The sequence below is a fragment of the Cucurbita pepo genome, chromosome 14 (genome assembly GCF_057944985.1).
Source record: "Cucurbita pepo subsp. pepo isolate OVF chromosome 14, ASM5794498v1, whole genome shotgun sequence".
NCBI lineage: Eukaryota > Viridiplantae > Streptophyta > Magnoliopsida > Cucurbitales > Cucurbitaceae > Cucurbita > Cucurbita pepo.
In genome coordinates, this window is record NC_141811.1 from 12020903 (window position 1) to 12035512 (window position 14610).

At 39.1% G+C, this 14610-nt stretch overlaps 3 protein-coding genes across 4 annotated transcripts; 1 reads left to right on the plus strand and 2 right to left on the minus strand.

Moving 5' to 3' along the window:
* The first annotated feature begins 19 nt into the window (after positions 1 to 19).
* Positions 20 to 1096, plus strand: LOC147789600 (uncharacterized). Of its 2 annotated transcripts, XM_087117529.1 has the most exons (5): positions 20 to 163; positions 240 to 458; positions 540 to 676; positions 763 to 860; positions 936 to 1096. In XM_087117529.1, the coding sequence occupies exons 2-5, from the start codon at positions 257 to 259 to the stop codon at positions 1093 to 1095; spliced, it is 597 nt and encodes a 198-aa protein (XP_086973655.1). In that variant the 5' UTR covers positions 20 to 163; positions 240 to 256; the 3' UTR covers position 1096. The 2 variants fall into 2 exon arrangements, with proteins under 2 accessions (XP_086973655.1, XP_086973654.1); XM_087117528.1 differs by lacking the exon at positions 20 to 163 and having other exon boundaries at positions 170 to 458.
* A 183-nt stretch (positions 1097 to 1279) lies between these two features.
* On the minus strand, positions 1280 to 2250 carry LOC111810004 (uncharacterized). The gene has a single exon (XM_023696533.2). The coding sequence runs from the start codon at positions 2215 to 2217 to the stop codon at positions 1423 to 1425; it is 795 nt and encodes a 264-aa protein (XP_023552301.2). The 5' UTR covers positions 2218 to 2250; the 3' UTR covers positions 1280 to 1422.
* Positions 2251 to 7422: 5172 nt separating this feature from the next.
* On the minus strand, positions 7423 to 8276 carry LOC111810502 (uncharacterized). Its single transcript, XM_023697210.2, has one exon. The coding sequence runs from the start codon at positions 8244 to 8246 to the stop codon at positions 7491 to 7493; it is 756 nt and encodes a 251-aa protein (XP_023552978.2). The 5' UTR covers positions 8247 to 8276; the 3' UTR covers positions 7423 to 7490.
* Between the last annotated feature and the right edge of the window lie 6334 nt (positions 8277 to 14610).

Genomic DNA, 14610 nt, shown 5'->3' on the forward strand with positions numbered 1-14610 from the left:
CTTTTTGATCTTGAATGATTCTTTAGAGATGATTACTATGCTCAGTAGTGAAGAAAGTGTAGATTTTGACAGAATCAATGAGAATGTTTGTTGGTTTGTTGAGGAGAATCCAACACATATTCTTGAAAGCATCAAAGCTTGTTCTTTAATATTCTGAAGCCAGGTAAACACATGAACACTACCTAGTCTTCCAACAACATTCTTTCCTCTCCTAATCTTGTTGTCTTGTGACATGGCAGAGGCTGGAGACGAAGCCATGGGAGACGACGGTATCGCTACCCCGACTCCAACGCCAAGTTTCAGCTCATCATCAGAGGCTGCAAACAGACACATAGTGGTCGTCATGGACGGAATGGAAGAGTTCACAACAAAGCCACTCGAATGGGCGTTGGATAACGTCATCAAGCCTGGTTGCGTCGTTACTCTCATCGGCGCCATGCCGTGGCTCAACATTCCTCGTTAGTAATCAAGTTTGTTTTCCTTTCTCTTGCACAATCTTGTTGTATTCTCTAAAGATCATTGTACTGTTCTTGATGAAGTTTCTTCCAAAACTTGGTTGGATATTTGGCCATTCAACTTGGAGGAGATGCCATTTGTGAGAGGGGAAAGGGAGTGTATCACTGAACCCAAGTATGCAAAACTTGAAGCTGTGCTATCTCTCTGTACACAATATGGTGTATGTATAGATATCTACATATCAATATATATATATATCTATATATATGTATATATGTATATCATTGAGTATTGTTTGTTCTTCAGGTTGTGCCACAAAAGAAGGTTATAATGGGTCATCCACTTAGGCTGCTGATTGTTGAGCAAATCTCTGGGCTTCATGCAACATGGGTTGTATTCGACAAGTAAGCTATCTATCAATTGTGTTTGTTTGTTTAAGGTATTAAGAGAACTGATAAACATAACAACAAACATGACAGACATCAAAGAAATAACAGAGCCTTTTATGCCAAGAAAATTAAATGCAATATGGTGATGCTCAAAGAAGATGGTGGTGTTGATATGATCAATAGGGAGCCTGAATTTCCTAGCGCTTCCACTTCCGATTCCAAACCGTCTTATTCTACGCTAATTAGTTGAATCGTTGTCGTTTTAAGTTTCGTACAACTTTTGATCTAGTTGAATCGAAGTTATCATGACTCGATTGGTTGATCTGTTGTTTCAGGGTATGCTCATGTTTAGCATATTTTGTGGGGATGTGTACTAGAATAGGAGGTGATGATATCTGTGCCCTGTTCCATGGATATCTCGACTCGTATACAAATGAAAAGTAGTAAATCACACTAGAATTTGGATTACATTGAAATATGAAATGGGAATGTTTATGAATCAATTAAGGGTACTTTATGTCCCATTCTTTGATCATCACGATAGTAAATTTAGTATCCATTAAGAACAACGTAATTTTCATGGTGCATACCCACCACCATGTCCTCCGCCTTGTCCGCTGCCTCCGCCAGCTCCATATCCACCTCCTTGTGCACCTCCACCACCATAGCCGCCGCCGGAGCCGCCTCCTCCACCACCTCCATGTCCTCCTGCTCCACTTCCTGAGCCGCCTCCTTCTCCTCTGCCACTTCCGTATCCACCTCCATTTGCTCCTCCGCCACCATACCCACCACCGGAACCGCCACCTCCTCCACCTCCATGCCCTCCTGCTCCGCTCCCAGAGCCGCCTCCATGTCCTCCGCCACTTCCATATCCACCGCCATTTGCTCCTCCGGCACCATAACCACCACCGCCTCCACTTCCCCCACCACCTCCTCCTCCATAACCTACTCCCCCACTACCGTAACCACCACCTGACCCAGCTCCACCTCCACTTCCATATCCACCACCGGGGCCATAACCACCCCCGCTACCACCTCCACTTCCTCCACCACCACCACCATTGCCATAACCACGATCTTCTCCACCTCCATATCCAGCGCCACTTCCTTCACCTCCACCATTTCCATATCCAACACCTCCATATCCAGAGCCACCTCCACCTCCGCGTCCTCCTCCACCACCACCGGCATATCCAGCAGTAACTCCATATCCGCTACCACCACCCTCTCCACCACCATATCCAACAGAAACGCGGCCTAACACCGGGACTTGGACATTGCCATCATAGGCAACAAGGGTTCTAGCAGCAGAAGCTAACCCAAAACCCAACAAAGCAAAGAAAACAAGGTATTGCATTGCATGATTCTCCATGGGTATTCAAAACACAAGATCTATGTCTATAATGCACACTCTGATCCCTTTATATAGGAATTGGTGGAGTGAGGATCAGCTCCTAAGTGGGATAAAAGCACATGCAAAAGTGGCCCAATATCCATTACCCATTAGTGTGCCTCCGCTGTTTCCCATAACTGTGTTTCACCAAACAATCGACTTCCGATAAATCAAATTTCACCTACCCGACTTATGGTTCGCTTTGACCCATTACATATTGTCGTTAGTCTTACGGTCTTAAAACGCGTTACTAGAAAGAGATTTTTACACTCTTATAAGAAGAACGGGTATAACGCTCGGTATCTGGCTCTAATACCATTCGCAACATTCCAAACCCACTACTAGTAGATATTGTTTGGTTCAATTTAATGGATGACAAAATAAGCATAAGAAGACTAAGAATAATGCTTAGATGGATTGATGCGACATTCGACAAATAGTTGGATATTTGCCACTTCATTTACCTACTAATTATCATTAAATTGATGAATCGATCTCCATTCTATATCTATCTTGGTTCATACTTGAAACCAAAAAAAATTGGACTTATTTGAAGAAAAGTTAGGTCACCACTTTATTAATCTTGAAAAGTATTAACTATTCTCGATCGACTTTTCTTGAATTATTTTTAAGAGTGAAGACCGTTCTCACGAATCGACATGAATCCTTTTAGCATGCTCTTTTCTCATTCATATGTTTTCTAGTAAATTTTTTCGAAGGTCACATGACATAGACTTAACTTTAGAATTTCTATGATTGAGCCACGAAAAAGAATGTGCACCTTGTTGGTATAATGTGAGATCCCATATCGGGTGGAGAGGGGATCGAACCATTCCTTCTAAGGGTGAAGCTTTTACTCTATTAGGGGTGAAGCTTGCCCAAGTTCAGGTGAATATAGCTTCTTCCTTTATAGAGCATGTGTAACAGTCTAAGCCCACTACTAGTAGATATGACCATTTTTGAGTTTTCTGTTTTGAGCTTCCCCTTAAATTTTTAAAACGTGTTTTCCAGGGAGAGGTTTCCACACACCCTTATAAAAAATGCTTCGTTCACCTCTCCAATGAACCGTTAGAACATGAGAGCTTAGTGTTGAGGATTATTGGGAGGGAGTCCCACGTTGGCTAATTTAGGGAATGATCATAGGTTTATAAGTAAGGAATACATCTCCATTGGTTTAAGGCCTTTTGGGAAGCCAAAGCAAAGACATGAGAGCTTATGCTCAAAGTGGGCAATATCATACCATTGTGGAGATCCGTGATTCCTAACACTTAGATATGTGGAAGAAACTTTAAAGGCTAAAACGGAACTGCGCAACGCTAAACTCTTAGATGAGGAGAATGAAACATTTCTTATAAAGGTGTAGAAATCCTTCTATCGAAATGGAAAGCCCAAAAAGGATAATATTTGCTAGCGGTGAGCTTGAGTTGTTACATAGAATGTCAGAACAATGTTAGGAACCACGACTCTCTACAATAGTATTATATTGTCTACATTAAACATAAAGTCTCATTGACTTTGAATTTTTTTTTTGATGAAATGAGCACTCTTGTTTCTCAACACAACTCGCAAACAATTTAGACCCGACAAATAAATGATGCTCGTTCTCATGTAAGACCTCTAACTTTATCTATTTAGCATTGTTCTAGATGAAAGTTAGCACTGTTCTAGATGACTCTTCTACCACAAATCTTTACTAGAACTACACATTCGAAATTTACAACTTTTTTGTTTGAACACGTGAGGATTCTATTGATATCGATACCACTTGATAGGAACAAAAACCTTCTCAATGATATGATATTGTCCACTTTGAATATAAGCTCTACAAATTTGGTTTTGGTTTCCCTAAACAGACTCTATAAATTAATATGAAACTTTAACAATTCTCAACAAACCCTTCATAATTCTCGAGTTTATGCAATATATGAAGGTGGGATCGAACTTCTAACCTTGTAATCGTAGCAAAATCGTAGCAAAATTGAGAGAAAGAAGGTAGTGTGAACTATGAAGTAGAAAAGTAGCAGCAAAAGAGAGTGTGTAATGGACATTTATGAATTCCCACAAGCTAATGCCTAAAACCCTTTGTCTCTATGGTTTGATGGATCATTGTTTTTGAATCATAACAACGTGTGGGTCTCTCTCTCCATTATCTCATATTGCTTCCTTTAGTGGATCTCTCCTTTTTGTTCACGCTTCAACAAGCTTTGTATTTCTACACTTTTCTTGTTCTTTATATGCTTTCAATACATCATTTCTGACGTCTAAATGAAAGTATGCTCTTCAAATCCCATGTTTGTAGTATAGAGATCAAGCTCGATCTGAGAATATTTGTGAGATCTTACGTTGGTTAGAGAGGTAAACGAAGCATTTTTTATAAGGGTGTGGAAACTTTTCCGTAGTAGACATGTTCTAGAACCTTGAAGGAAAACCCGGAAGGGAAAATTCAAAGAGGACAACATTTATTAGCGGTAAACTTGAATTACTACAATATTTTTCAATTCACTTAGACATATTTCAAGAACATAAGAACAATCAAATGTGTTTCTTCAACGACCTAACTTCTAAGACATGATCAGATCAGAACCGCTACGATGAGTTTTTTCAAAACTAAATCAAGTTGGAAATAACAAAAGAGCTCAACAACCAGTTTTGGACCGAGTCCGACTCAATTTTTCATCCTCATTTCGATCTCGAGATTTGTTTGTCCTCATGTTTCCTAGTTTTTTTTTGAATTTATACTTAAAAGAGACTGATTTTAATTGCTTTTCAATTGTTAGACACTCTTTTATTGTAAACTTGAGACGATGGTCTACTTGTATGTATGCACGAGAATTATTGATCATTATGTTATGGCCTTAGAGTAAATTGTCTATTTGTGTGCATAAGAACTTTACGATCCCTTCGAATTGAGCTATGCTTGTAGCAAAAAGTATCATGCTTTTCAAGTAAGTGGCACTTCGAAATTTCGGCTTTGGCTATGCTTGTAGTAGGTATGAAAGCAGGATATAAAAAGAATTTTATAGAAATTTGAGCCTAAGCGGAATTGATTCAATCTATGAAACAAGTATGTCGAAGTTATATGATGCATGTGTCTCGAGAAATGAATTGTTAAGCTCTTATTTGGATGGACCTGAAAACATGTCTTTAGTATGATAAAAAGTACGATATAGGAACTTGTTATAAATATTTGAGCATGAGATGATATAAGTTGAACGTTATTATGCATGTTTTTTTAAGAAAAGTACGAATTGAACTATGAACAGTATGATTTTGAAATTTTGACTAGGTGTCCATGTTAGGTCCCTATGCTCTGTCTCTATTATATATGTATATGTCACGACCCAAATTTTTACAATGAACCGTGAACGACAATGTTGTGTAGTGTGTCTGGATGAAAAACTCGAAAAGACATCAACACAAAAATCATTTATTTCATAAGAAGAAAGTTTCAATACAAAGAATCAAATCGTTGACTAGTTTTTACAATGAAAGTTTGTGAAAATAAAAGACTAGACTGACGCCCCGGGATATACTTTCCTCTGTGATCATCCACGTCTCTCAAACATGCCCTCTCTCAATCCATAGCAACACGCATCTAAAAAGAAAAATGTAGCAAGGATGAGTATAAAAAAGTTATGCTTATTAAGCCACCTATTTGTAGGGTCTCATGACGTTGTAGGCTTAACAGATTTCCACGGACATACAAGCATTCTATACATCATGCTTCCATATTCTTGATTCTCTAATCACCTAATTTCATTTCATGGTAAAACTATCCACCTTGCGTAATTATTCTAGCATGCATGCAATCCAATCGAATCTTACAAGTATTGCTTCCTAAATACCGTGTGGTGACTTACATGATTGATGAGTACCTTTTCGTTTAGCGTTTCTACACAAATAGGGTGTCCAAAAAGTGTGATTTTCTTCGATTAGGTCCTAAATCACACAAAAATATGGTTATAATTGGAATCGGGATAAAAATCAAGCAAACGGAAGTCGAACGAACCGAAAACCCACTTACACGCGTCGACACGCGTCAAGAGAAGTCTTACTCATGGCTTTCACACGCAAGTACCATGCGCGTGAACTTTCTATAGTCGCGGGTCAGGCATCTGGTTCGCGTCGCTCGGGTTGGACCGATGGTTAGTTGATCCGATGTGTTGTGGGTCGGATCGAGTCGATTGGCAGATTGCGGGTCGATTAGGGTTTGTAGAGGCCGCGTGTCATGGAATGAACAAAGCTGCATTGCTCCACACGACGTTCGACGCGTATCTCCACCGTCGCCTGATGCGTGTCCTACTCCTGGTGGTATATGCGGTTCCTTTCACCAATCGACACATGGCTCGCCGAAAATTTTTCTCTCTCCTAACGGGTCACGAAATCGATTCGAGTTAGTTTTCTTTCCATTTTTTCTTTTTTATATATTTTGAGTCTTATCTCGAATTGAAATGTTTCATTGACGAAAGTTATATCATGTAGATCCATCTAGGCCACATTATTTTCTTGAATTTAAACATCAACCACAGACTGAGTTGAGTCGGAAGTAGGTTATTTACCGTTCTTGGACTATTCTCAGATCTCCACTTTTGGGTCGGGATCTCGGCCATACTTCTTCACTCATCCTATGGAAGTAGGGGCTATGGAGTGTTGGACTCGATCAACCTCTTGTACTTCTTTTGAATATGTTTTTGGAACCCTTTGGTTTTTGTATTTTTAGACTTTATGAACCATGTTTTGGGTGTGCATCCTTGCCTTAAATGTGTACTTAAACGTTGTTTTAAGATTGATTTTTTTTTTTTTTTATCTGCATGCACGTTTAAACCGTCTTAAATTAATGCATGTTTTTAAATATTCCACGTCTTTGAGTAACAGTCTGTGGCTTGAGTCCTTCGAAAGACGAGTCGTTATAGAAAACTATCCTTACAAATCAACATGAGTCATTTTAGCATGCTTTTGTCCTCACTTACATGCTTCTTAAAAAAAAAAAAAAAAATTCTTAGGAGGCTACCCAATATAGGATTACTTAATATCTATGACTCAACCACTTAAAAGGAATAACTGGTACTAGTAGAAATTTTGGTTCTTTTAAACCCTTAACCATTTTATCTTTAGGATGATAAACCATTGATTAGAATTTGACATTCATAAAAAAAAGGTTGGACATAGATTTAGAAAACAACATTCTCTAACCCAATTTCTTTATTTTGTTAACATAATGAATATTGGGTTCATTACTTAAAAGAAGGGTTTCAATTCTTGTTTGAGATGGAGTTTGTGAGTGCATATCCACCGTCATAACCTCCTTCTTCTCCACTTCCTTTGCTATTATCATGTTCTCCTCCGTGACCTCCTCCACTGCCGTAAGCTCCGCCGGCCCCAATTCCAGAACCACCAGCATGGCCTCCGTAACCACCGCCGGCGCCAATGCCAGAACCACCAGCATGGCCTCCTACTCCGTCTCCCCTTCCATACCCACCGTCGACAACTCCACCATTTCCATATCCATGGGAATCTCCATACCCATTTCCATTTCCATTTCTACTTCCATAGCCGATATCATGATCTCTTCCTTGCCCATACCCACCATTGCCTCCATTTTCATAACCTCCACTTCGCCCACCACCGTAACCAACACCATGATCTTCTCCACCTCCATATCTACTCCCACTTCCATATCCTGCTCCTCCTACGCCGGAGCTAACCCCTCCTCCGTATGCGTTTCCTCCACCGTTACCATATCCCGAACCCCTTACTCCACCACTTCCATAGCCTGAACCTCCGAGAGCAGAGCTTCCGTCTCCATATCCTCCACCCGATCTTCCACCATATGCTTTATCATAGGATTCGTCACGATGCCCCGAATCGTACCCTTCTCTAGGGTTAGGGCGATCGTAACCATAGTGACGTGTTCGGGGATCATAATCAAGAAGGGTTCGGGCAGCAGAAGCTAAACCCAACCCTACAAGGAGAAGAAAGCTAAGGCACAAGACTCTAGTGATAGCCATGGAGAGAATTTGAGGATGCCTAGAATGAATCCATTGATCTCTTTATATAGGAAATGGTGGAGGGTTTATCATCTTCTCTATGGTGTGCTTAATGGTGTTTTGGGCGCCACATGCAGAAAAAAGAAGAAAGAAAAAAAAAAAAAAAGGATATATACCTCCACAAATGTTCATGAGGCAAGCACTATAATGTGCCTTTTCTCATATTTGGCTCACACATTAGATTTGAACTAAATTATATGAATATTTATTTAAGGCTTTGATGTCATCTTCGATTGACACGATCTTACAAGATTTAGTAAGATTTAGCGAAAGAGCAAAGAAAAATTTAAAAGTGTGGGTGAAAGTAATATCTATAGTTCACTGCTTAGTTTATTTTGATAGCTTCTTCTTGCTTCACATCAGATAAGGTTGATAATTTATTTGGTTTTAGGAAGATATTTGTATGATTAATTCACAATGGTTATAAAAATCCACTACATAAAGAACATTTATTTAATTAGGGCTCTTTTTCTCTTTTGCTACTTGAGCCGCTATGGGATTTAAGACATGAAATGGGTTATGAAATGATATTGCATTACTATGATATATTTTACATATCATTTATGCATGTTTTCCTAATTTCCACTTGAACAAAATACATTAAATAATCTTCCATTTAGAATACAATAATTGTGGAGTTAATCATCACACATTTTAATGATATTAAATTCATAGTGTTTGCACTCAAAAAAACCTAAAAAAGAATCTCATATCTGATAGTGCTTAACCTATTGAGAGTAATGTACTTTGTCAAATAACATGGTAGCAATTTTATTTTTAGATATATTATCTTATAGATATAATTTTAGAATCTTAACCTTCTTATATAATCTTTTTTTAATCTATGGTAAAAGTGGTTCAAAAGGAGTTAAAGCACTGAAAAAGTCTTAAAACTAGCTAAAATAGTTAAAAGATCTCAATTGGATCATAGGTAGTCACTTCAATTGAACCAGTCATATCATCATCTTCTATTTAATTGAACCAGTCATATCATCATCTTCTATTTAAGAAAAATGTTAGAAAAATGTGAGATTCATCAGCATAGAATGCTTGTCTTGAGTTAGTTTTTTCATCAAACTTGTAAATCTTGCATCTACGAAGTTAAAAGTATAAGTCATCAATGGTAATCTGCTTACAAGGGAAATCATCGAAGGAAGGCACAATACTCACTAGAAAATTTATGTTGATGTGAAGCGAAGGGATTTAGAGTTCGCAGTGGGATACAAAGTATTTCTTAAGGTGAGCTCGGAGAATATGTGCTAAAACCACTTCACCTAAATGATGTGAAATTTCTCTATTTATAATTAAAAAAAATTACAAGGATATGGAAATAGCAATAAATGGAAAGAGCAATAAATGTAAAGATACATATGTGTAATGATTGTCTATATAATAAAAGATCAAATATGATATATATGGTAAACTATAATTTAGTAGTAAATATTCTTAGCACCCCCGTAAGCTGAGCGTTGGATTTGAACGAATGTGAAGCTTGGATCTGAAAAATTCAAAGAGAGGTCGAGAAACACTTTTTGTGAAGATGTCAACAACCTGGTTCGGAGGAGGCGTAGAGAAGCACTTTCTTGGCCATCAAAAATTGTAGAGGGATCGTCGCTCAGCGACGATGCTGCCTTGGCTCTAGCAAGAATGTCTAACCTACGATGTAAAATGGGGAAACCCAGAGGAAGAAGGAGAATAGAGAGAGGGTTCGATGGTGACTATGAAGAAGATAGGAACAAGAGAGGAAGAAGAGGGTATGAGCTGAGAATGCAGACTCTGGGTGTATTTCAGACGAAGAAAGAAAGAAAGGGGCGGAGACGGAGTGGTGTCTGCGCCTTGTGGACTGGTTTGCTATCGAGCAAATGAGCACGAGATAGGAACAAGAGAGGAAGAAGAGGGTATAAGCCGAGAATGCGGACTCTGGGGTGTATTTTAGACGAAGAAAGAAACAAAGGGACGGAGACAGAGTGGTGTCTGCGCCTTGTGGACTGGTTTGCTATCGAGCAAATGAGCACGAGTAAGAATATCTCGAGCATATTTTACAATTGGAGTTTGCACTGGTGACTTCAAAAGAGTGGTAGGTGGAGCCGATGGAGAAGTAGTCGGCGCCATAGCAGGTGGTGAAGTTCCAATGAACGGAGAGGGATGTTAGATAAAAGACTGTTGGTTTCCTTATTTAGGTTTACACGTTTTAATTAGTTTGATTAAATATTTTCTTTGACCATTTGCGAAACAGGTCGAATTCATTAACAATTTTGTAGGCTGCCATTTCAAAAGAAATGAGACAGATTTAGTTGGCCAGTCTCCATCATTTTTAGGATAGTTAATTGTTTAAAGAGGTGAATACGAAAAAATCACTTCCTTTTTAGCAAATCAAATTGCAATTCTCTCTCTCTATGTTATTTTTATGCGTTTTATTTTCTTCCGACTTTCCTCTCTCTTCCCGTCAATCGATTTCCTCTCACACCAGAAAAGAATTTCCCTTCGATTGTCGAAAAACAACAAGGGAGTCACGTCCCTCAGAGAAAAGGACGAAGACGATGTTAAAGTCGGAAGAGTCACCATAGTGGATGAAGGAGTCGATTTTGGCAAGGAGGTCGGCGGCGACTTGGTTGGCAAAAATGCCATTGCGGCACTCAAATTTCGAGGGTAAATCTGTGCAGAAGGTCGATGAGCTTATCGAGATTCCGTATATTTTCGAAGTGAACGCTGATGAAGATCCTGATATTAGGGTTTCTGTGAAGGATGAAAGGTTGATTGGGAAGAAAATGAGAGAGGCTATGTTGGCTAAGGGGAAACCGATTATGTTGGAGAAGACGAGGTTGTATGTACAAAGTATGGCGAAGGGTGATTTGGAGGTCAAAAGGGTGGAGCTGAAGAGTAATCAATTGGCCCTACTTGCGGCAGCCATGGAGACTTCCCCATGCGGTGTCAAAGCCAACAGGGGTGGTGGAGAAGAAGATGAGTAGGCGATTCAGAAGCCATTGAAAGTAAAGGATCTAGTTACTCAACTAAAAAGGCTCTGATACCATGAGATTATTTGCTAAAACGGGAAAGATCTCTATTTATAATCAAATAAATGGAACGATTATGTGTAATGGAAGACAAATATCTACATATTTTTCTATAATAAAAGATCAAATATAATATATATGGTAAACTATAATTTAGTACTAAATATCCATAACAACCTCCATGAAGGGTGTTCTTAGGTTTGGGAACAAAGGGAAGCTAAGTCAACGCCTCATTGGACTATTTGAGATCTTGGAACGAGTGTGACAAGTAGCTTACCAATTTGCCCTATCACCTGTGCTTTTAGGAGTCCACAATGTGTCCTATGTATTGATGTTGCGATTATACATAGCAGACTCATCGCATGTAATAGATTCCAAACCCTACGGTTGGACAAAATTTTGAACTATGAGGAAGAACCAATGCAAATTGTGGCTAGAGAAGTGAAGACCTTATGTAGTCGAGATATTGTGTTCAAGGTATTATAGCGGAATCACCAGCTTAAAGAAGTCACTTGGGAACGAGAAGAGGAATTGATGACCAAGTACCTTGAGCTCTTCTGAGCGGAAGGGATGTAGCGCAGACCTTGTGCATTTAAGTGAAGCTTTTAAAGACGAAAGTTCCTTGTTGGGGGAATATTATAAAGCCGAAGTTCTAGGCCTAAAGCCCAATACATTAAAATAAACTCTAGGGTTCAGCTACATATAGCCAAACGCACAGCCAGCCAGCCACCTCACAGAGCACGGAGCCTGAGATTAGCCAGCCACTCATGAACCCTAGCCACCACCTTTTTCCTTCCTCTCTATCATCTTCTTCTTTAAACCGCTACTGTCCATCGCTCACGCCGTCCCACGCTGCCATCGCCAGTCGCCCTCTCACATTGGACAATCGCCGTAAGTCACCCACACTGCCGTTGCAAGTTAAACGTCATCGTCGTCGCCAGAACTACCATTTGGAGGAGCAAACAGTGAGTTTTCATGTGACTTATTTTTTGAGTCCAATCTCGATTTTGAATGGACCATATCTTTAATGCTCACCTCTAAATGTCCGTAGAATAACAAAGGTACAACTCGCCGACCAACGAAGTTACAACGTGGTATAACTCGCCAACCAACGAAGTTACAACGTGGTTTCTTTTTCTGGATAGTTGGGACTGGACCGAACCTCTACGTAAGAATAAGGTAAGCAATAAGACTCTATGATTTGTGGGGGTCATTTTATCACGTCAAATTGGGTTGGTTAAACTTGGGGGTTTAAATGAAGGCTTGATCTAAGTCGGAGTTGGATGAATATCTATAGGGGTGATTAGAAAAGAAATCTTTGGGTGAGGGAGCTTCTTATTGAAACTTAAATGTTTTGTTTTCTTTAAAGGTTGAATATGTTTGCTATTGTATGACTGTGTGTTGTATGATATGATGTATGTTGACCATGAAAATAAATATGTTGAGACCTATTGGATGCATATTATGTTCGATGATTGAAATATGTTTGGTGTGAGTTGTGTGACATGATGTATGTTTTCTCACGAAAATAAATGTTTTCGGACCTAATGCATGTATATTATGTTTGAGGATTAAGGAGGTTGTGGTAAGGGTTACACGCGGTGTGAATTGGGTAACTAGCCATTGATAATCATTTTAAGGAGTAAAGATGAATGTTGATTTTTATGTGGTAAGCGTTACCTGAGTGAATCAGGTAACATGCCATTAATGGTCACTTGTAGAGTGATTGCAGAAAATGGTTATCAAGACAAGGGTTAAGTGTGAATCGGATTACCATCCATTGATAATCATTTTGAGGAGTAAAGGTGGATGTTGATCTTTATGTGGTAAAAACTACACGTTGTGTGTTTCGGGTAATTAACCACTACGGTCCCTCGATTTTGTTTGGTCGTCGTTTATCTATTTGTCCCAATAGAGGAATTCCTTACCTAGTATTTTAATACTCACCTTGTTTTTAAAATGATTTTCAGGTTGTAGCACAAAACTGACGAGCAGAGTGGAGAAGAGGCGAGGTTGTGGCATAGAACTAACGAGTAGGGTGGAGAAGTCAGTCATGGGTCAACTCGAGCATTTTTATATTTCCATCGAATTTTATGTTTTCATTGTAGACCTTTTTGCATTTAGTTGTTCTTTGACTCAAATTGTGTTAGAGGACACCTAGTTTATGGGAACTAGGGAATTTTGTATGTTGAATTATTTACTTAGATTGAATGTATTCTAAACTTTGTTTAAAGGGTACGATTAATAAATTACTTCTTTTACCTATTTTTTTTTTGTAACGGCTTTAATTGCTATGGATACGAAAAGTTGGGTTGTTACACGTTGATTCGATTCGAAAGCAGTTTCGACATAGATTTAGAAACAACATTCTCTTACCCAATTTCTTTATTTTGTTGACATAATGAAGATTGGGTTGATACTTAAGAAATTCTTGTTTGAGATGGAGTTTGTGAGTGCATATCCACCGTCATAACCTCCTTCTTCTCCACTTCCTTTGCTATTATCATTTCCCTCTCTGCTCCGATACCAAGATCGTTGAACTAGGCAGAGCCAGATGGGGTATTGTGATTTGTGTCTCGACCTAGTGGTGATAGCTAAATGGTCTCCTGAACAGGACCACTTAGCTGTAAAAACCTATCCTTGAGCGGGGAAGCGTGGGACCATGTAAGATGGCTAGTAGCTGAATAACACACAAAGATCACAACCTGCCGATTTTAGTGGTAGCATGGTCCGGTGGGCGGGTTGTCATCTAACTTCCACGAATGATGTTCAGAGAGTGATACTATTCAAGTGTAGCCATACTATCCCCTTAATTTTATTCATGAGGTCGCGCCTTATCCCAAGACACTAATCATAAAGTGCATAAAATGAGCAAACACCTAAGGTATAGAAAAGAGAGTTGGAGCTTAGTTCATACTCCCTAGAACCCCGAGACAAGGCTGTGGATACCTACTAAGATAAGGATGTGAAAAGAGCCTACAAATAGGTTGCTTTCTGGTTATTCTTATACTCATCCCTTTCTACTCTTCTTTTTCAGGTGAGTGATGCCATGGATCAGGGCGGGAGAGCGTTCGAGAGTCCTAAAGCCACAAAGGAGTATCTCGAGCCGTCTAGGAGTCTGTACATGTCATGCATAGTTACTTCGTACATTTTGTACCCCACAAACTTCTTCAATGAAATTCATATACTACTTAGAACAATATGTTTCGATTGAAATTTTTGTTCTTAATTGCTAAAATTTTTTAGCAATTTCTTCTTGCTAATCTAATTTTACATGCTTTCATTGCATAATCTGTTAAGCTCGGTCTCGA